Raw genomic sequence first — 20,606 nt, 5'->3', positions numbered from 1 at the left:
GTTTCCGTGTCCGTTCTAGACCGGATCTGCAAACTGCAAAATGAATTAATTCTGGCCAGCCCAAAGGTTTTGACCTAAGGTTTTGACTGCTTGAAATGAATGATAGGCCTAGATAGGTCAGAATAGCCTTCTTATAAGATGAAAAGCAAATGGTAAAAAAGGAAATAATAAATACACACCTACATCAATTAAAAGTATAGAAAATCAGACACTATATTGAAAAATTAATTGATTACAGTAAGATCGCAGTAATATACATTTGCTTTAGAAATGTGCAAACTCCGTATACGCTTATGGTTTGTTTACTGTTGAGTGAGAAAACAATGTTGCACATTAAGATATTAATCATCTATTCTGGAGACCCACCAAAATAATTTGGGGACCTCCAAATCATTACAGAATACTAAAGCAATGAAAACAGCAAATTTAATTCAATGTGCTTTTTGGGTGATACCATTATGCACCATAATAATTGCGTCTTATAGATAAACAGTCAGACAGGCAGACAGACTGACTGCTGCTCCAAAAACAACCAAGTGGGAATTAAAAAATATTGAATGTTATAGGCTACTACTAGTAATATTTCCAAAAATGGAAGCAAATCAACGTAATTATTTTATTAAAATAGAACAAAAGAGCATGTCAACAAATATTCACTGAAAAGTATCACTGTCAGACAGGGCCTTCTATAGGACAGAGGTATCAAGGGTACATCTGCTTCCATTTGTAAAACAAACAATGGAGAGGGTGCATTTTGTTTACCATTTAAGCACTATATAATTAGTTGTAAAATACATCACAAAAAATTATACCGATTTACACACACTGGCAAAGCTTCACTCCAAACTGAGGCACCAGGAGAATCTAAAGTCGAAGGCAGTGGATTCCACAAACATTTTCCTGTCAAGGACTGCCAAATCCATTTGAAAATGGAAGAGAAAATGTTACCTTTTTTTACTTTTCAATTTTTGTCAAAAACAGATGGTAGTACAAAAATGAATGTTTAAAGGGAAATTTCACTTAAAAAAAAACTTTTGGTAATTTCATCATCTACTCAGGCTTACCCCAGACAGTTCTTAAATTGCTTGATTCCGTATACAGATATTGGATATTAATTTTCGCTGCCCCACCTCCTTCCTATACAAACCCATTTTAACTTCAACCTCCATTTTAACCATGTTAGATTCATGGAAAACACCTGTCCTTTTTATCTGGTGACTCACAGGCACCTAATACGTGAGGTGCCCATGTTTGATTTATTTATTACTCTTTTAATTTATTTTTTATGGAACCTTCTTTCCCTGATGCTTTAAAAATAAACGGACGGGTGTTTTCGATTAATCCATCATGGTTAAAATAGAGTTTGAAGTTACAAGGCGTTGTATAGGAAGGAGGCAGGGCAGCACAATTAATCAAGTATCTTAATACTGAATCGAGCAACTTAAAAACTGTCCGGGGTGTTCACATACGTCTGAATAAAATAACGATAATGACCAAAAGTGAATTATCCCTTTAAGCTGGAACTAATGTTCTTGGGGGGGTAGCCTGAGAGTTGTTTTATTAGAGAATATAATATAATAATATAAATTCATTTTTCATGTCAGAGTAAGCCGTTTGAATAAGATGGACCGACAACAGTTTTTTGGTCAAATTTAACCAGTGATGGTTAAAGACCAAAACGTGTGTTTTTAGGCAATTCGTATGGACAATTATTTAGCCATTGATCCATTATTTTACCATCAATTTTGTACATGCCCATGTGGGGGAAGAAAGGGTCCAGTGGTTTGTGGAATTCTGTGGACACCGGACAGCCACATTTCTAGAAAGCTGGACGCTTACAGAAGCACAGCACATGAAAAATGTATTATCCTAGAAGGGCTGGAAACGCAGCTGTAGTCTGATTCTACTTAGATCAGAGCTGTCCTATGGAGAAGGATTAGGAAGAGATGGGTAGGCACCCAACCCACCAGGGATGAGGGAGAGGAGGGGGTAGACAAATTCAATGACCGTAAGGTTCTTTTTGCCGTTTGGGAAGGTATTCTGTCTCTTTACCTTGCACTGCCCGAGGAAGGATCCCTTCTCTAACGCCGAAGACTTCTACACACTGGCTGAGGAGAAGTTGCATTTTGACGTTTCACTGTCACCTGCTAGTTCCAGAGAAGATGAAGAAGGTGATGATGAAGTATTTGTGGGTCCAGTCACCAAGATTCTTGAATTAGAATCCTGAAAAGCAACTGTTTTGGACATATGAGGTTTTCAACAGACAGAGACAATATACTGTATACTTTGACTCAAATACTGTACTCAAGTACTGAGTACTTTGTCCACCACTATGGGTGAGATGTAAGAATAAATAAAAACAAATGTTCGCTATGTGGATATTGGTCAACGTAGTCTTCAGGTCATATGAATCATAACTCATCAGTGATTTATGACGGCCCCAAAGAAATGTCTGTAGGCCTATTTAAATACAATCATTAACTAGTCCTTGTTTTTAAAGTTTAAAACATTAAATGTTGAAGCATATTTAGACTAGATCTAGTGTGTTCTTGCACCATCTATCAACGTTCCTCACATTAGACTATCTGCTTTGGAAACTGGATTTAGAAGCAATAAACAGTCATTTAACACGTTTCATTCTAAATGTGCACGCACACACACGCACACACACACACACACACAGCATTGAATTTAACCCCACAAAACATTTCTATTTTGAGACCCTTTTCCTACAAAGCAGTTGCTTCTCCTTATAATTATATTTCTGGCAGTGGGTTCATGCCCCCAGTGCCCACAGCGTCCCCAGCAGGAATTGAACCCAGGACCTTCTAGCTGTGCGGCGACAGCGCTACAGACTGCATCATTCATATTGTAAAGAAAACCTGGAGACTTGACATTCAGTAAATGGGTCTCATGATCAAAATAAGAACATTATAATGGTGTGTAAAAAATAAAATAAGTGCCACTGACAAGACTGCGTCTTTGCCACAGACATTGATGGACCCTTTTCTGAAGCCTGACAGAGCTTCACCAGTGTGATTCCTGGGCTCGGCGGACCATTGCTTAAATGTTTCCTGTCCGTCTTCACTGTGACTGTCAACCAAGGCAAGAAAAGACAGAAAAAAGAAGTACATTGTCTTTTGTTCACTTTGACTAAAGCGGACTGGGGCTCATGTCGTCGCAGGACATGCCGGCGCCGTGGCATTTCTTCATGTGCAGCTTGAGGCTGTATTTCACTATGAAGCTCTTGGAGCAGAGCGCGCACGTGAACGGGCGCTCTCCCGTGTGCACGCTCAAGTGGGACTTGAGGTGGGCCGACTGGGTGAACTTCTTCCCACACTGCGAGCAGCAGAAGGGTCTCTCTCCCGTGTGGATGCGCATGTGGACGTCCAGGTTCTGAGATGTGGCATAGTATTTACTGCAGATGCCACACACAAAACGCCTGCCTGTGGAGAGAGATATAAAGAGTGACCACAGAGTAATCATTCCAAATCATTGTGCTGCAAGAGTGCTTGTTAACCACAAAAGATCCATTCTGTCTCCTGTCTCACCTTACAAAAATACTTGTGAATGAATCATCTAAGCTCAATTTCAGAAACAGTGAAAATAGATTGAACAGATCCATTATGAGCTTGCATAAAGAAATATTAGTTTTCTTTTTTTTTTACATTTCTCAAACCAACCAACCAAACAAACCAAAGATATTTCCGCAGGCAGGATATTTAGTTGCGAAAAACAGGTCTGCGCCCCAAAAGTGGGTCACAAGCCTACGTGTGGGGAAACAACATGCCTTTAGAGGCCGATTGATCGCCATGCAGGCCCGACGGGTCGCGGTAAAGGCCAAAGTTCATCGCGTCCGAGTCATCGTACTCAAAGACGGAGTTGCTGTTCTCGGAGAGTTGACAGTCGGTAGAGGTGGAGCCCGTCATGCTGAGGATCTTCAGGCCGAACGGCTCGCTGTCCGATGTCTCGCTCGGGTGGAACGCGGGAGGAGGGAATGCCATCTGAGATTTGGACGGCTTGGTCCAAGACAAACTCAAGTCCAGTTCTGCTTTGTTCACCGGGGTCTGACACGACTCCATCAATGCCTTGTTACTGTGACCTGCAAGAGGGGAGGGGAGGAGAGGAGAGGAGAGGAGAGGAGAGGAGAGGAGAGGAGGACCAAAAAGATAGAACCATTGATATGGTAACCGGGACCTCAAATTAATGTTTTATTAAGCTCCCAACATCATACTTTATCCCAATAAAAAGGTAAAAATATTATTAATTCTAGATTAATGCTATTTTTTTATCAAATCTCATGTTCTCGTGAATGACGTAGGAGGGTTTAATAGCTTTCCACAAGATATCTCGAGAATGGCATGGATTGTGTTAAAAACCACAGCTCCTCTCACCAGCAAATCACAACGACACACAGAGAGACTTGGTGCATTTATAGATAGATGTAAATTAACAAAATTACAAACTGTACCTCCAAAATACGTTGTGACGTGTCTGCTGCTACTCGACATGGTGGGAACCAGGGTCCGTTCTTGGAGCACCAGGTGAACATCTGGGTCCATCTGTGTACCGTAGGAGCAAACCACGTCCTCTGCGTCCTTGTCCAGGACTCCTAGTAGGGTTGTCACAATCATGTAATTTTAGCTGATGGCTCGCTCGCTCGCACGCACGCACGCACGCACGCACGCACGCACGCATTTTGGGCATTGCACATTGGAACATATAAATAGAAATTACATGTATGTTTGCCTTGTAAACAAAACACACAGGCCAGATATGACCAAGTAACACAAATATTCCCAAACAGTGGGTCGGGACTATTTGTAGGTCACGGACCAATTATTATGGGTCATGACTAGAGTAAAAAAATCCTACATTTAAATTTTTCTTTTTGTAAATAAACACATTTAGAATAAATATTTTTTTATTATAATTGTTAGCCCACGATTTTGCAACCCATTTCAGGGCTTGCCATTAAGGCTTGTCCGGGACAAGTATTAAATCTTCCCGGACAATTGCATTAAAATTGTACTTGTCCATTGGACAAGTGACGCTTGGTTTCGCTTTTTCTGTGACGCTCATACCAGCCAACAATATTGTCTGGCATTATTGTCTGGCTTTCATAATCATCACCTTTCCAATATTGTTAATAGCCCTAGAATGTCTGTAATCTTACATACATTTCATGTATTCCAAATACCAAATACAGCCATATATCAGTCCTATCAGAGCAGTTAGCAGACTGAACACAGCCATATATCAGTCCTATCAGAGCAGTTAGCAGACTGACCACAGCCATATATCAGTCCTATCAGAGCAGTTAGCAGACTGACCACACCCAGTAATTAATCTCTCCCTTTGTTTGTATTGTGTTTTAGGATCCAAGATGGCCACAGCACCAGAGGGAGTGGGGTGGAGGTGAGCAGGTGGGGTCAACATATGCCCTTACTGGGCTGCGTTCACACATTCAAGACACCTGTCTTGTGTCTGTGTATAATGGCCGCTCCAATGCATTTCCAATGGAAGCCCATATGGTTTGACCAAACATTTTGTTTGATGGGCGGAGGGGGGCAGAACACATCCATCAAAGTTGGTTCAGACACAAGTCAGGTGTCAGACACAAGGCAAGTGTCTTGAATGCAGCCGATCAAAAGAGTAAACCAGAGGACAAGATTCTTGGGCAGAATCTCCTCCTTTATTAACAAAAGGGCCCTCAGGACCTTAGCTGGAGCCCTCATACTGCCCATTTTTTACTATGCTTGTACGTCCTGGTTCTCTAACATCTCAATGGCACAGAAAACCAAGCTTCAAACTTCCCAAAACAAACTAATCCGACTTCTTATTCACCTAGGGCCCATGACCCACCTATATGCGGAGCATTTTGACAGCATAGGCTGGCTCAGGGTGGAAGACAGAGTCAAGCAGTTGAAAATGAGCCTGACATTCAAAATTGTAAATGCAACTTTACCCTCCATGCCCTCAGTACCCACTTACTTGACTAATTACTTTAAAAAAGTGAGCAATACCCACAGCCATAATACTAGAGGGAGCGTGAACAACGATCTGGTGCCACCCATTTATAAAACAAATATGGGCAAATTTACCTTTCAAAGCACTGCTACCCAGGTGTGGAATGCCCTCCCCCCCATCTCTCAAAACAAACAAATCTCTGGCTTCCTTCAAGACAGGCCTAAAAATTCACCTATCAGCAGGTCAAAGGGAGAGGAGGTGATCGCCCCAGCCTCTTTATACTAATAATCCCCTTCCGATTAACTTCAGCCCCAACCTATGCATACTGTATATTTCATGTTTAGAGGAAATTGATATGCTGTTATATCAACTGTTGTTACTGTGTTAAATTATTATTCATGTCATGTGTGAGTGGATGGGACCCGAATGGAAACAAGGCCGCAAGGTCTTTCTTCGGTGTAATCCTTTTTCGGACAAAAAAATTGCCTGACTGTACATTGTGCTGTTTGCATTTATATGTTGCCTAATAAAATATTCAATCAATCAATCAAAGCCCAGTAAGGTCATATGTTGACCACACCCGCTAACCTCCGCCCCACCCCCTCCTGGTGCTGCGGCCATCTTGGATCCTAAAACACAATATAAACAAAGAAAGAGAGGTGGGGCCGAGAAAGGCCCTTATTCCTAAGACTTTGGCTGCGTTCGAATTGCTAGGGTTGTTCCCTACTCCCTACTCCCCATACGGGGACCCAGACTCAGTGGACTCAAATAGTGATGAATTCGGACAATACTCCCTGTATGGGGAGCACCGACTCTGACGTCAATATCGGTAGAGGGCGCTATAGGTCCACGGGTTCATGTACTTTTTATTTGCATTGTAATCCCCATAGGGTTTTTTCAGATCGCCTCATAAAGAACTGTATGAAAAATAAACAAATCATCCCGCCGTTTCACTCATTTGGATATGAAGAATCAACTGACACCAGTCAAAACGCTGCTGCTGAAATGATGATAAAAAGGTTATTCTTTTAAAATAACATAGGCCTATGATTATTATCAATAAATTAATATTATATCCATTATCCAGCAATATGAAAACAGTGCACCAATATGAAAATATCAGCAGCATGATTATGAACCCCGCTAATCCTGGGGGGAGGGAGGGGGGGGGTACAGCAAAAATACCCGATCTATAAGCAACGCGACGTCCATGTTGTGAGCTTGTAGATCGGGTACTTTTGGTAAAGAATTACCAAAAGTAGCCGATCTACAAGCTCTGCTCACAATACGGACGTTAACAGAAACAGCAGTCCAATAAATTGCTGCCTACATAATGAAGTTTTAATGTATTTAGCGCAATTCAATGAAATAATGTTAGATAACATATATGTTTTAATGGCAGGAATTAATTAATATTAATAAAACATATGTTCGGAGACACAATTAATATGTCTCACATGCATGTACAAAATATATATTTGACTTTAGCACATAAATGACAACCTCACCAACCTTAATCCAAAAACTATTAAAAAAGTCCGCGGTTGTAAAAATAGTGTCGGCAGCAGGGCGCGAAACCGTGAACCGATGAACGATAGTTTGAAGGCGGCGTAACAGCCCACTAGACTAACGAGGGAGCTGATAGAATAGGGTTCTGAGGCAGTATAGGACTCAAATAGGCCAGCAGGGCAGCTGTCAGAAAGGGGTTCAGATTAGTAATACTATTGCAAATGAATTGTTTTATTATAAATAAATAAAATAAAACAATTGCAAATAAATGCACAGATCATTTGTCTCGAGATCTGTAGCTTCGAGATCCGCCAGGGAAGAAAAGAGAGGGGAAACGAAAGTTTTAAAAGTACATTTGTGTTGATTTCTTTCGCTGGTTCAACTTCTGCCTCTTCTGAGTTGGAGCGCAATGAGCGCATGCATGCAGAAGCAGCGCACGTGCGCGCAAACGCGTGCATGTGCGCTCAAGGGCGAGCTTGCGCAATGCATTATGGGGCAGATTTGCTTCGCTGTGTTTTTGTAGTGACCATCGGATGGTCCCTACAATTCCCGGTGCATTGTGGGATACTTCAGTCCACTACATTAGGGTGCAATAATGCTCACTACATATTCGGACACTATAACAAAATGGCGGAACCCCAAAGTAGTGCACTATATGGGGCATAGGGAATGAATTCGAACGCAGCCTTTGAGTCAGATATTGTCCTCTAGTTTCATATCCATGTACACGTTTTGGCAGAAAACATATGTTAAATAAAATATTGCCACTTTTACATGAGGAAAATATAAAAACTTCCTTTGGGAACAGTCGATGTTTGGGAAGCACAAACATTATGGCGCACACTGACACAATTGACAGGTGTGTTGCGATTGGTGTTGGGTAATTGAAGCCCCATACATTTGTGCTTCCTAAAGTTTTGATATGTTCAGTCCTGCACTCATTCCGGGCCCCTCGCCAGAGAGAATGTCGTCCGTGTGCAGCTCGTGGAAAAGTGGAGATATTTGACTAAACATTTTCTGACTTTCAAATTAATATGATGCCGCAGATTAACCGATTTTCCGATTAATCGTCGGAGTCTCCGAAATCGATTTTAATATTTCATAATCGAAAATCGAAAAAAGTTTTTTTTTCTTTTTAATAGCCAGAATATAGGCTAAGTAAGGCTACATGATATATCGAACATGTACCTTCATCAGAGTGGAGAATATAAGTATAAATCAAGTTGAGCAAAGCCACTCTTCTCTGCCCCTCTCTCTAACAGACACAGTTAACGATCGCTTGTTAAGTGCCTGCCAGACAGACAATCAGATGAAATTAAGGCAGTTGTAGAGTGTAGACTAGTGAACTGAACATTTTCTGTTTATATCAAGTACTTCATACCAGCCCCTTATGAAACTACTTCTCCCCAAATCCAAATGGATTTAATTTTCCATCCTGAATGGCAGTAACTAGCATATGAGAACTGAGAAGATCTCCACAAAGGTTTCTCATCAACAAGTCGATTAGGCTGATGGTCACTTTCTGGCATCCCTAGAAACTAGTCCCCAAAACGACTCCAAGTCTTAGGAATTCATTATTGGGTGGGTGCACAGGCAGTTTATAAGTATAAATGCCGACAAGGTCAGTCTGGTAACCGTGCGCGGATAGGACCGATCTATTCGTTTGTAAACTGCAGAGGAGCTCCACTCAACATGCATTTTCTGTAGCTCCGCCTCCACTGGAATGGAATGGTTGTCAAAACAAATTGAAGTTGAATGTTTTTGTTTCGTTTACTACTTTTAAGAGACTCTTAACTGACCTCACACTAGAGGAAGGCATATGCACCTGCTTTCTGTAACATTTGGTTACAAGGTTTTGTTTCTGTGTGTATGTGCTTGTGTATTATATTTGTTGTACTGTGTGTCCATGTCATGTATGTAAAATGTAAATGTTCTTATTTGTATACAGGGCGCCATTGAAAAAGAGACCCTGGTCTCAATTGGATTCCCCTGAAATAAAAGGTTACAAACAAACTGATCTACAAGTCCACAACGCGTCGCGGATGCAATGCGCTGTGGGCTTGTAGGTCAGCTGCTTTCCCTGCTGTGTTGTGAAGCGAGAAACAGCACCAGAACACAGAGACATACAGCTGTGTTTTCAAAGCACTACAATGTTCAGATGAGAGCTAGCCGCATACACAGCATTTAACATTAAAACGTCAAATGTAAATGCAAAACATCCAGCCGCAATCGTTCATTAGTTCACCGAGATGACATGTCGTTGTGTTGAAACCTTCACGTGAAAACACAAGTGCTATTGCTACTGCTAATCACAAAGATGTGTAGCTCTATGCTGCTCTATGCTGCCCGGTCCCATCAAACATTACCACTCAACGTAACGCAACAGAGGCTGTACAAGATCTCCACAAAAGTTTCCTCGTTTCCTTATGCAGATCGGCTACTGTCGCCGTTTGATCAATTTGATTTGTCCTAATATTGGTCGTTGGTCCTAATAACACTTCTCACTGCTAGACCAGGGCAGGCTGACTGAGGCGGGGAAGCCGGGCTGCTTGAGCCCTGTAGTGGACATGCACACACGGGCGCCGGGTCGTTAATAAGCGGTGGAGCCGCAGAGAAAATATGAGGATCGGCTTGTCATATTTTGTTGCCCCCCTTCAGATCACTTTACTATCATAGCAAGCCTGCTGCGTTGTGACTGCTTTGGTCATGTCATTCACACCACGGCCACCCCTCCACCCCCCTTAATATATTTTTTTGCGGATCTACACTGATCTCATAAATGGTCCATATGAAATCCTCAGGACAGAAATCCGTCCTGGGGAAGGAAAACTATAAGCCCTGAGATCTGCCATGTTCAAGTTTGGGTCCCGAGCAGCAAACTCTGGGCAGGTAATCTCTTTTGGGTCTTGACCTGAGAAGTTTGGGAACCACTACCCTATTGCCCTTACCTCCTAGCTGGCTGGAGCAGCCAGGGTTGTGCGAAGGCGAGTCCAGCGTGTACTGTGGAAAGCCCTTCTTCCGTTTCCCCATGCTCAGTGTTTTGAAGGCGTCCATCTTGCTCTCAGGTGGACAGGTGCTCTCGTCGCTGCTTGGCCAGACCCTCTTCTTGCTCCTGGCTGTGTCCCTGTCCCCCGGCACTCCGCCCACGCCCCCTCCCTCTGAAGAAATCATAGCACCTGAGAATGAGACGGAGAGAGGTCAGTGTCTCCGAGTCCCAAAAGACAAAGCACTAGCATGTCATATTGTCCAGCAGAAACCAGTTAACTCCATTTTTCTTTGACCAAACAGCAGTTCAAACAGCCTCCTCTTGTGTGTTGGCTGGTGAGACACAGAGACGCACCCTAGTGAGAAAGATATATACTCCACCCCGCCAACAGTGTTGCGTTCCGAGAACAGCTGACATACAAGCTCACAGTGCGCCACGGATGCGGCCGCTGTGAGCTTGGAGGACTGCTGTTCTCGGCCAATGCACACAACATCTTCGAACGGCGCCTAAATTAGGTTTGAGGGGCTACAGCTGCGTGGTTAAGCAGCCGTGATCATAGGAAGTGCTCCCTCTGCGACTGGAGGTGGAGTTTGGGGGTCAAATGCTTTGAGAATCGCTATAATTGTTTACACACAACAAGTTGACACAACATAAACCAAGGTATATATTTCAAGAGAGCGAGAGATCACAGTAAACATCCACCCTAAACCACCTGAGCGATCGGTTTCTTTTGCCCCTGATCTGCGTGCACATACAGGTTCTGGAAATGAGTCTATTGGATCCTCAAACTGTCTGCCAAACCAGCTAACTCCACCAGAGGGGGTGGAGTTAGCTGGTTTAGGCCTCTCCCCCTGCATGGCAAAGCAGCTGCAGAGGCAGGAATTAGCTTGGAGATGTTAGCTGTTCTTATCAATGATGGACAAAACCTCCTAACACCACTTGAGCTGGATGGATTTTCTTTCATTTCCTGAAAGTTTTAAAATTTGGAGATAGCTGGTAACAGCTGAGATACTGTAAATGATTTAGTATAATTTACACCGTAAATTATTCAATATTAAGTCAGTGTCAAGATGCAATATTCAAAGTGATATTTCCCTTCTACACCTGAAGTGACGTGAAGCGCACAGAGTAACTTTGAGAATCCCTGCATTAGACCATTTGACCACAATGGAAACAAGTCCCCAGGACATTGTGTTATTTACCCATGTCTGACTGTACCTCAAGCTGTTTACATTTCTGACTAATCAAGTCCGATTCCTGAACTGTTCCCTTTAACAAATCATATATTTTATTATAGATAGATAGAATACTTTATTGGCAGTTTAAGAGAAATTACAGAAAATGACATCATTTAAAAAAAACGCCAAATGGATTTAGTCACAAAAAAGCCTTCGCTTGTTTCCATTGTGGTCCACTTTGTAACATGAAACTATACACAAACATACTGTACAAACAAAACAACCATGGAACATATAATAAATAATCCTTATATATAAGGCTGGGAGCTATATACATAGGACAAGAGGTACCCTGAGAGAATAGTCCAGAGCATGGGAGATGGGCTATCCAGGGTCGGAAGCTAACTATGACCAGTTAGTGTGTAGATGGAGCCATGATTTCAGGTCTTTCCTAAATCTTGCAATAGAATTTAGTGATTTCAGGGCTGGAGGTTGTGCATTCCACAGAGTAGTGGCTGCGTAGTAAAAAGCATTTTTTCCCTCGAGTGTCCTGAAACTGGGGGGAACTAGATCATATGGACTTCCTCTGGTTGAGTACCTGTGAGCATCCCTCACTCTGGGCAGGTAGCCCAGCAGGTACTTAGGAACAGAGGCATATAGGATCTTGAAGACCAGACACAATGAGAGCTGAGATACTCTCTCCTCCACTCTTAGCCATCCCAGGCTACTAAAGTGGGCAGAGGTAAGATGAGACCTGGGGTTCAATTTTAGTAGTAACCTCACAAGCTTGTTTTGGGAGGTCTGCAGCTTTGTTTTCAATAGCTTGGAGATACCTCTGTACCATGAAGTACAAGCATAGTCAAAGTGGCACTGGATGAGGGCACCGGCCAAGGTCCTCATAGCACTGCTGTTGACATAAGGGGATATCCTGCCCAAGAAACGAGTTCTCTGGTTGACCTTCGAGATCACTTTCATTGCCATTTTTTCACCCGTGAGTTTGTTATCTAGTATAAAACCCAAGTAAGTGACCTCTTCCCTATTTGTGACCACACTGTCACCCACTCTAACTGTGAAGCCCGGGGACTTGTTGAGGTTATGACTTGAACCAAACAGAATAGACTCAGTTTTCCCAAGGTGCAGTGACAATTTGTTGTCGGAGAGCCAAAGACAGATGCTGCTGAGTACTCTCTCGACCTGCGACTTATCTTTGTCCGAGACCAGGAGAGCTGAGTCGTCTGCGAACAAGAACAGATTGCATTTACATGCCGAGTTCATGTCGTTTACATAAATTAGAAACAGTAGAGGCCCTAGGATGCTCCCTTGGGGGACCCCACACTCTACTGGGAGGGAAGTAGACAGGGTACCATTCACATCGACCACCTGTTTCCTTCCCACAAGGTAAGATCTCACCCAGTTTAACGATGTGCCATCAAAACCGATTGCCTTCAGCTTGTTTAGCAGTATGGAGTGGTTCACAGTGTCAAACGCCTTTTGAAGGTCCAGCATGACCATGCCGCAGTACTTGCCTGAGTCCACCTCACGTCTGATGTTATCAGTCAAGTATAACAGACATGTATCAGTAGAGTGAGATTTTCTGAAGCCTGACTGGAATTCAAAAAGAAGTTTGTTATTAAGCAGATATAAATGTATCTGTTCATAAACTAGTCTCTCTATGACCTTTGAGATGGAACAAAGGATGGACACAGGGCGGTAGTTCCCAGGGTCCAACTTGCTACCCTTTTTATAGAGCGGAACTACTCTTGCAAGTTTGAATTCCTGTGGTACATGGCCCTGCCTGATGGACAGGTTCGTAATGTGAGCCACAACGGGGGCAATAGAAACCGCTGCATCTCTGAGGAACCTAGTGGGGATACCATCATGGCCAGTAGCCTTAGTTGGCTGTAAGGCGCTGAGTTTTAAGAACACGTCCTCTGTTGATACGAACGAGATTTTGAAGCTGTCCTCAACAGCACCAAGACTTTTGTAGAAAGATTTTATATGCTGCTCTCCATAAAGGCCTGAATGGGAGGGCAACTTGTCCACCAGTGTGGAAGCTATGGTTGTGAAGAAACCATTTAGGCAGTTAGCCACGTTCAGCTTATCAGAGATGAGCGAGCCATTTATTTTAATGTTTAGATTCGTGATCTTGGTTTTGAGCCTGTTGTTACAGCCCAGTTCCTTAAGGGACTTCCAAAGTTTTTGTTTTACAAAACACATTTATCATTTTGGGCTTCATTACAATTTTTGATGAACACAAATGCATCATACATACAGCATTGCATACATATTATTGTACGCTTGCGTTGTCGTGCCATTCATGAACAGACCTACTGTCGTTGATCCAGGCGACAACGTTTGCGTTAATCTCTGCCCGTTTGAAAGAACCTTTACAGGTTTGAAACTTTTGAGTGGTCCTAGTGGTCCTTTAACCCATTGTGTCAGTCGTTCTTCGATTTTTCAAAAATAGCAGACCTACAAGCTCGTAGCACGCCACTCGGTGGCGCGCTATGAGCTTGGAGATCTGCTATTTTTCAATAGCTAAAGCATAACGTAATGCTAACACCAAAAGGGGTTCCTGCCCAAAATGGGTTAAAAGGATCCCTGGCTAATACGACAAATATGTCTTAAAACATTATAATTGCCCTCTATTACTAAAAAATCACACCCGTGTGAACTGAGTGGTGTAAGGTTTTATATAGCATGATCAGCTGTGGTCTGACGTAATGTCTGACGTAATGAAATAAGGTAAGGTATTATGTAGCCTGATCAGCTCTGATCTGACGTAATGAAATCACACCCGGATGTGATTTCACAACTGGCTTTTTCTGTGCAGAGAAAATGACCATGGTTGCTACGGTCATCCAGTTCACCCGGGTGTGATTTAATTACGTCAGAAATTATTTTGAACATAGCAACCATGCTCATTTTTTTCTGCACACAAAAGCCAGTTGTAGGAGTGGTTTACACCACTCAAAAAGTGGTGCAGTGACGTCACACACTAACCATAGCAACCGTGCTCATCTGTACGTTTTTCTCATATTAACTTTAGGAAGTATTAAGTTGTTTTTTATTAGCTTATGCATTCCATAATTCCATAGGGCTAGACCACACATGGGCATATGACATCATCAACTTGTGACGGGAGCAGTCCCTATTGAGTGAAAGATTCTCTATTTATGAAAGAAATAAGATATTGATGGTGTTATCTTGTCATTTTAGTTATAGAGGGCAAGTATAATGTTTTAAGACATATTTGTCTTATTAGCCAGGGATCCTTTTAAAAAAAAGTTTGAGAACCACCGTTATTGAAATTGTATAGCAGACATGAAGTCCACATACAAGCTCAGGCAATGGGACAAAACCGGTTCTGGGAAATGGTTTCGGAAATGTATGGAATCAATGTTGGATCCGGTTCCGGACCCAAACCCTATAGAACACTCACTTTGAAGGAATAATTGTCGGTACTTGATATAGTCTATTGCTGTACTCACCTTCCCCACAGCTATCATCATTGGAGTCTGAATCCTCATCTTTGATCAACACCACATCTGGAAACTGAATGAAACAAAGAAAGTTTGCCAAACAATACCAATTGTACAACCGATGCTGCATACGTTAAGTTAATAAACCACATCATGTTTGGATTAGGAACGGGTTTAAAAAGCAAACAGAAAGGAATAGAATCAAATTCTATATACAGATCGAATCATCATCACACATCACCACAACCAAAACTTTGTCTGGGTAGATTATGTCAGGAAAAAAAAGAAAGGAAAAAACAATAACCGATAGATAGGTCTTGATTCATCAATAGATAAATCGCCTAGAACAGTGGTTCTCAACCTTTACAGGCCACGGACCCCTCAAAATAATCACATTTGAACTGGGGACCCCCACCCTGATAAGCACTTGGAATTTTAGGAGTTGAGTTGAGGCATTAACTTTAGGTAAGCCTGAGCTAACGTGTTAGGTTTTGCGCACACCCTGATTGGATCTCACCGATCTGTCCGTCAGCCCCGGCCCCTTCTTCCCCCCCCTAGTGCAGCGCTACGTCACATAATTTGGAGCGACGCCCACCCGGAAGGGTTGACTCCCACTTCCTCCAGGCTTTCCTTTTTTTGCGCCGACGAAAATGAAAGCCTGGGTATCGAGGCTAACTTTAGGTTGACTCTAAATATTGTGAAAATAGCAGATCTACAACTGCAAGGCGTTGTGAGCTTGTAGATCGGCTATTTTCAAAGGTAATGCCTCTTTCTTATTATTTGACAATTTTGTCAATGCTTGACCAGTTTTTGAGTGGTGTAAACCACTCCTACAACTGGCTTTGTTAGTCTGTCTGTCTGTCTCTGTGCAGACAAAATGAGCATCGTTGCTACGGTCACCCAGTTCAACCGGGTGTGATTTCATTACGTCAGACATTACGTCAGACCACAGCTGATCAGGCTATATAAGACCTTACACCACTCAGTTTACACGGGTGTGATTTTTATAGTATAGTTTGATGACTTAGAGAGTACACTGGGTTCCCCCCTCCTGCTCCCATCTGGGAACTCTCAGGCAGACTTGATGCTCCGGCCACCAAACGGCCTGGCCAATCAGCGGCAGCTAGAGGCGGGATCAAGGCATACACAGTGCTGCCTTGACCCCCCCCCCCCCCCCCCCCCCCCCCATAATAATAAATTATTATTATTAAAAATAATAATAATGTGGGGATTCCACAGGTTGAGAACCACTGGACTAGGATACGCTTGCAGCAACCTGAATTTTGGATGGCGGTACCCTAGATTCAAAATACTTAACGGCAACGCAGATTAGCTCCGCTTCGCACACGTTCCCGCTGTCTCCTGTTGCTGTTGTATGCATCTTTGAAACATCTCATCAACACTCAAGCGACCCTGCGGGTCTCCGTGAACAGACAGTAGGTAAAGCTGCGTCCTATGGAGAGTGGAATAACTAAGGAGGGACCCTAGGGTACCGCCGTCCAACTTGTGGCAGCGGTGGCCGAACGGATAGCGGAGCGGTCTTGATACCGGAAGGTCGCCAGTTCGAATCAGCGGTCCGACACGTTAAAATTACCACCGCTGAAGTGCCCTTGAACAAGGCATTGAACCACTACGATGAAATGTGTTCTATGAGCAGGGCCTGGCTGGAAACAAGTTCTTGAGCTTAGCCCAGATACCCTGGGTAAATATAGTAATCATTTAATTTCATTTCAGAAAAGGTAACCGAGGGTTACCTTTTGGGCATCGTTATTATTACCTCTTCTTGTCTTGCCGCATTGCTGTCCTCTCCAGCAGTGCTCCCCTCATCACCGACTCGTGGCGGTACGTCCACAGTGTCACCACCACCACCACCCGCCGGATCGCTGGCGCATATCAGCGCCTTGAGCCCGCTGCCGTTGCCCCCACCCACATTAATGATGGACTCGATGAGGTGCAGCTTCTTACGGAGGTCCTCGTTCTCCTGCCGACTACGAGTGATCTCCAACTGCAAGACCAAATATCCCTCATCCACCACCTATGGATAGACAGACAGATATTATGTTTGCATAATCGTCACAAACGTTTCCATTCATCTGTATGAATTAATCTGTTGAAAGTAAAAATATACAGGTATACACAAAAATAGCGGAAATAGTGCAGGCAAGCTCACGAGTCACAACACCTTGCGAAGAGAGACTTTGTCAGCTTGTAGCTCAGCTAGTGTCACTATTTTAAAACGTGTTTAATGTACAACATTAAATACCGGTAGGCTATGGCTACTTATTTGGGCCATAGCACATGATTTTCTTTTTTTGAGTCCAACAATGCATCCTGCATCCTAAAGCCCCAACCACACCAAAGGGTCGAAACGGTTTTAGCGTTAACTCCTTGCAACCGTTTGGACCCAAGGAGTTGCATGGTGGTGACCCTTTGGTGTGGTTAGGACTTTAGACTCACTAAATTGAGAAAAGATGCAATCATGTCACCCTCCAGGGGTCCTGGGATGCAATACTGTACTCAGTACTGTACTCCAACGTCGTTGAAGTAAGACTCATAAAATGTCCCAGGGAGTCTGGGACCCATCTAAAAGACCACCCCTGGGTCAGTGGGTCCCGTGACCCATTACATTGAAAACCTATTTAGCCTGCTGGCTGCCGAGTAAAAGTGTATTTAAGAAGAAGATGATCAGGTAATACAATTGTGAAAATAATAATAAAATGATTGAAAGAAAGAACTAGCGTATTGTCTGCTAGCGTGCTGCTTGCTTATATTATGGATACATACTGTTGAGTTTTACAACTTTGTCATCAGTAATTCAACAAAAAATACTTATAACACGCACAAATAAATTGCATTAAATAGTCAGGCCTTCAGGTATGCGGTTAGGCGCAAGCTTGGCTCTGCCATGCAGAGTCCAAGGCACTTTGGATAATAACATCATATCCTGTGTTTGTAAAACTGCTGGGCGGGTTTTTGCGCAACCCAATTTGAATATAGGCGGTCCTCACTTTGAGAACCCCTGCTTTACATGATTATTGGACTGCTGTGTCCTATATTGAGTGGTCTCAAAGTTCAAATCAGCCTCCATGATATAGAGCGTCGCAGTCCCGCCTCCTACCCTGGACCAGGAAATAAAACCCAATGCATTATTCTCATAGACATTTCTTAAAGTATTTATTTAAAGACGGTTACGCCGCGGACAAAGCCAACTCGAGTCGTGACAACTCATGACAACACAAACAATATTTTGGACCAAACAAATAATTACAAAGAAGAAAAACAACAAAAAAAGTGTTGTAACCTGCCGTTTTTTTCTTCTTTCTAATTATTTGTTTGGTCCAAAATATTGTTTGTGTTGTCATGAGTTGTCACGACTCGAGTTGGCTTTGTCCGCGGCGTAACCGTCTTTAAATAAATACTTTAAGAAATGTCTATGAGAATAATGCATTGGGTTTCATTTCCTGGTCCAGGGTAGGAGGCGGGACTGCGACGCTCTATAGTTCTCATGAACAAATTAGTGCAATATCACTTATACTCACACAGTGATGTGAATAGGTTTTCTTTTTTTAAGATTCGTTTTTTTTATGGGCCCGGGAGTGGCCATTGAGAGAGATATTTTTTAGGCTGATTTGAACTTTGAGATGACTCAATAAGTAGGACACACAGTCCAATAATCATGTAAAGCAATGGTTATCCAAGTGAGGTCCAGGGGTCCCTCCCAGTCAATGGTCGTTGAGGGGGTTTCGGCAAAATCTGTTTACCGTAACTTTAACCCTATGGCTGACATAACGTTAGCCCTAGAATGTCTCTGTTGTTACATACAGATATTACAGTATTTCACATACCAGAGCCATAGAACACCCTGGTTCACTTCTGGTTGTGGCGCAACATGCGCAGCATTAAATGTGATAAAAGCTCAGTTTGTACTCACCCATTAAATAATTCCAAAGACGTGGAGTGAGATATTGTCCTCTACTTTCATATCCATGTTCAAGTTCTGGCACAAAACGTGCATTTAGTCAAAAATCTCCACTTTTCCACCGCATTCGCACAGACACCTTTCACTCCGGGCAAAGGGGTCCGGAATGACAGCTGGACTGAATTTACCAAAACGTCCTCTGATCACCACAAACATCACGAATTGACCAGAGAAGCACTTAATGTTTTGGAGGTTGGCAGGTGCGTTGCGATAGGTGCTGGGTAATTAATCACACCACCTGCCAATTGTGTGCCCCAAACTTTTGTGTTTCCCTGATGACGTTTGTGATGATCAAAGGAAGTTTTGATAAATGAAGTCCAGCTGTCAGTCGTTCCCCTTTGACCGGAGAGAAAGCTGTCCGGGTGCACCTCGTGAAAAAGTGGAGATATTCGAGTAAACAAACATTTTATGACAGAACTGTCAGTCTTTCACATGGATATGAAAGTTGAGGACCATATCTGGTCTTTGGAAGTCTTTGGAATTATTTATTGAGCGAGTACATCAGTACACAGAGTGTAGACCACATTTATGCCACCGTTCTGCCGCTGCAACCGCAAGTCTATGGAAGTGTTCTATGGCTCTGGTATGTGAAATACTGTAACAACTGTATACCAACAGAGACATTCTAGGGCTAACATAACGTGTGATCACAACTGATGTAAAGGGACAGCAATGAATGAATGTACAGTATGAAATATGAATACAGTATATTAACACACACACACACACACAAGTATCTCAAACACACCTCGCATATCTCTGCCACTGCCGCTTTGGTCAGCGCTCCCAGGATGATGTTGAGCTGCTCCTGGAGCACCTTGGGGTTCAGGACGTGAACGGCGGCCATCTTTTCACTTGTGACTGACTTGTTCACACCACCGAAGAGAATTTGCTCAACGCGAACAGAGGAGAGCGCACCACCTGGTGCGAATTTCACGTAATGACGCGCAGAAGGAAGAAGCCCAGTAGGAAATTCGCTCTAATGCGGATCGACTCCCGTGTGTTGAACTGAACACACAGTTTCGATGTATAAATATTTTTCAGTTCGGATATTCAAAAGCATTAACTTATTTCCCCCCCTCTGTTTAAAAACAAAATCACCCATACGGTGTAAAACCGTTGGTTATCGCCAGACATGCCTGCCTGTCACCATATACTAGGGCTATGGTGGTCTTCACCACAACAAAGGATCAGCAGGAAGAGCACTGTTTTACGCACACTGCTGTTTTCAAAATAAGAGTGCAGCTGCATCCTAGCCTTGCGGGCTTGGCTGGCTTGTTTACAATCTTGCCAGATTTTGCGAGAGAAGAATTAAGTGACTGATTTATTGAAGTATTTATTAACAGTTTGCAGAATGGGTACATTTCACTGCCTATATATTTATTATCTCTGTTTATATTTTGTACATTGTGGTGATTGTGCCCTGCCACTAAAGATTAGCGCTTTGGTGATTTGGTTAAATAAAGGTTTAAAAAAATACAAAGACTGTTACTGCATGTGGA

General features: G+C 42.9%; 1 protein-coding gene across 2 annotated transcripts; it reads right to left on the bottom strand.

Moving 5' to 3' along the window:
- Positions 1–602: 602 nt before the first annotated feature.
- On the bottom strand, positions 603–20,271 carry LOC306912467 (uncharacterized protein). 2 transcript variants are annotated; one of them, XR_013788385.1, is made up of 8 exons: positions 19,853–20,271; positions 16,903–17,160; positions 15,135–15,198; positions 10,428–10,655; positions 4,472–4,612; positions 3,787–4,102; positions 2,971–3,442; positions 603–2,234 (listed from the first exon to the last, which is right to left on the bottom strand). XR_013788385.1 is itself a non-coding variant. In XM_079488716.1 (7 exons), exons 1-7 carry the CDS (start codon positions 19,949–19,951, stop codon positions 3,154–3,156), a joined length of 1,395 nt encoding a protein of 464 aa, XP_079344842.1. In that variant the 5' UTR covers positions 19,952–20,271; the 3' UTR covers positions 603–3,153. The 2 variants fall into 2 exon arrangements, 1 of the variants encoding a protein (XP_079344842.1); XM_079488716.1 differs by having other exon boundaries at positions 603–3,442.
- Between the last annotated feature and the right edge of the window lie 335 nt (positions 20,272–20,606).

The sequence above is a fragment of the Electrona antarctica genome, assembly GCF_951216825.1.
Source record: "Electrona antarctica genome assembly, chromosome: 19".
Taxonomy (NCBI): Eukaryota; Metazoa; Chordata; class Actinopteri; order Myctophiformes; family Myctophidae; genus Electrona; species Electrona antarctica.
This window is presented reverse-complemented; position numbering and strand designations above follow the sequence as displayed.

Excerpts from the sequence above, each read along its gene's own strand:
- LOC306912467 (XM_079488716.1), bottom strand. The coding sequence starts at position 19,951 with ATGGCCGCCGTTCACGTCCTGAACCCCAAGGTGCTCCAGGAGCAGCTC. Across the intron at positions 10,656-15,134 it reads TGATGATAGCTGTGGGGAAG|GTGCTATGATTTCTTCAGAG; the intron begins GTGAGTACAGCA and ends TCTCATTCTCAG. Across the intron at positions 4,103-4,471 it reads CGTCACAACGTATTTTGGAG|GTCACAGTAACAAGGCATTG; the intron begins GTACAGTTTGTA and ends CCCCTCTTGCAG.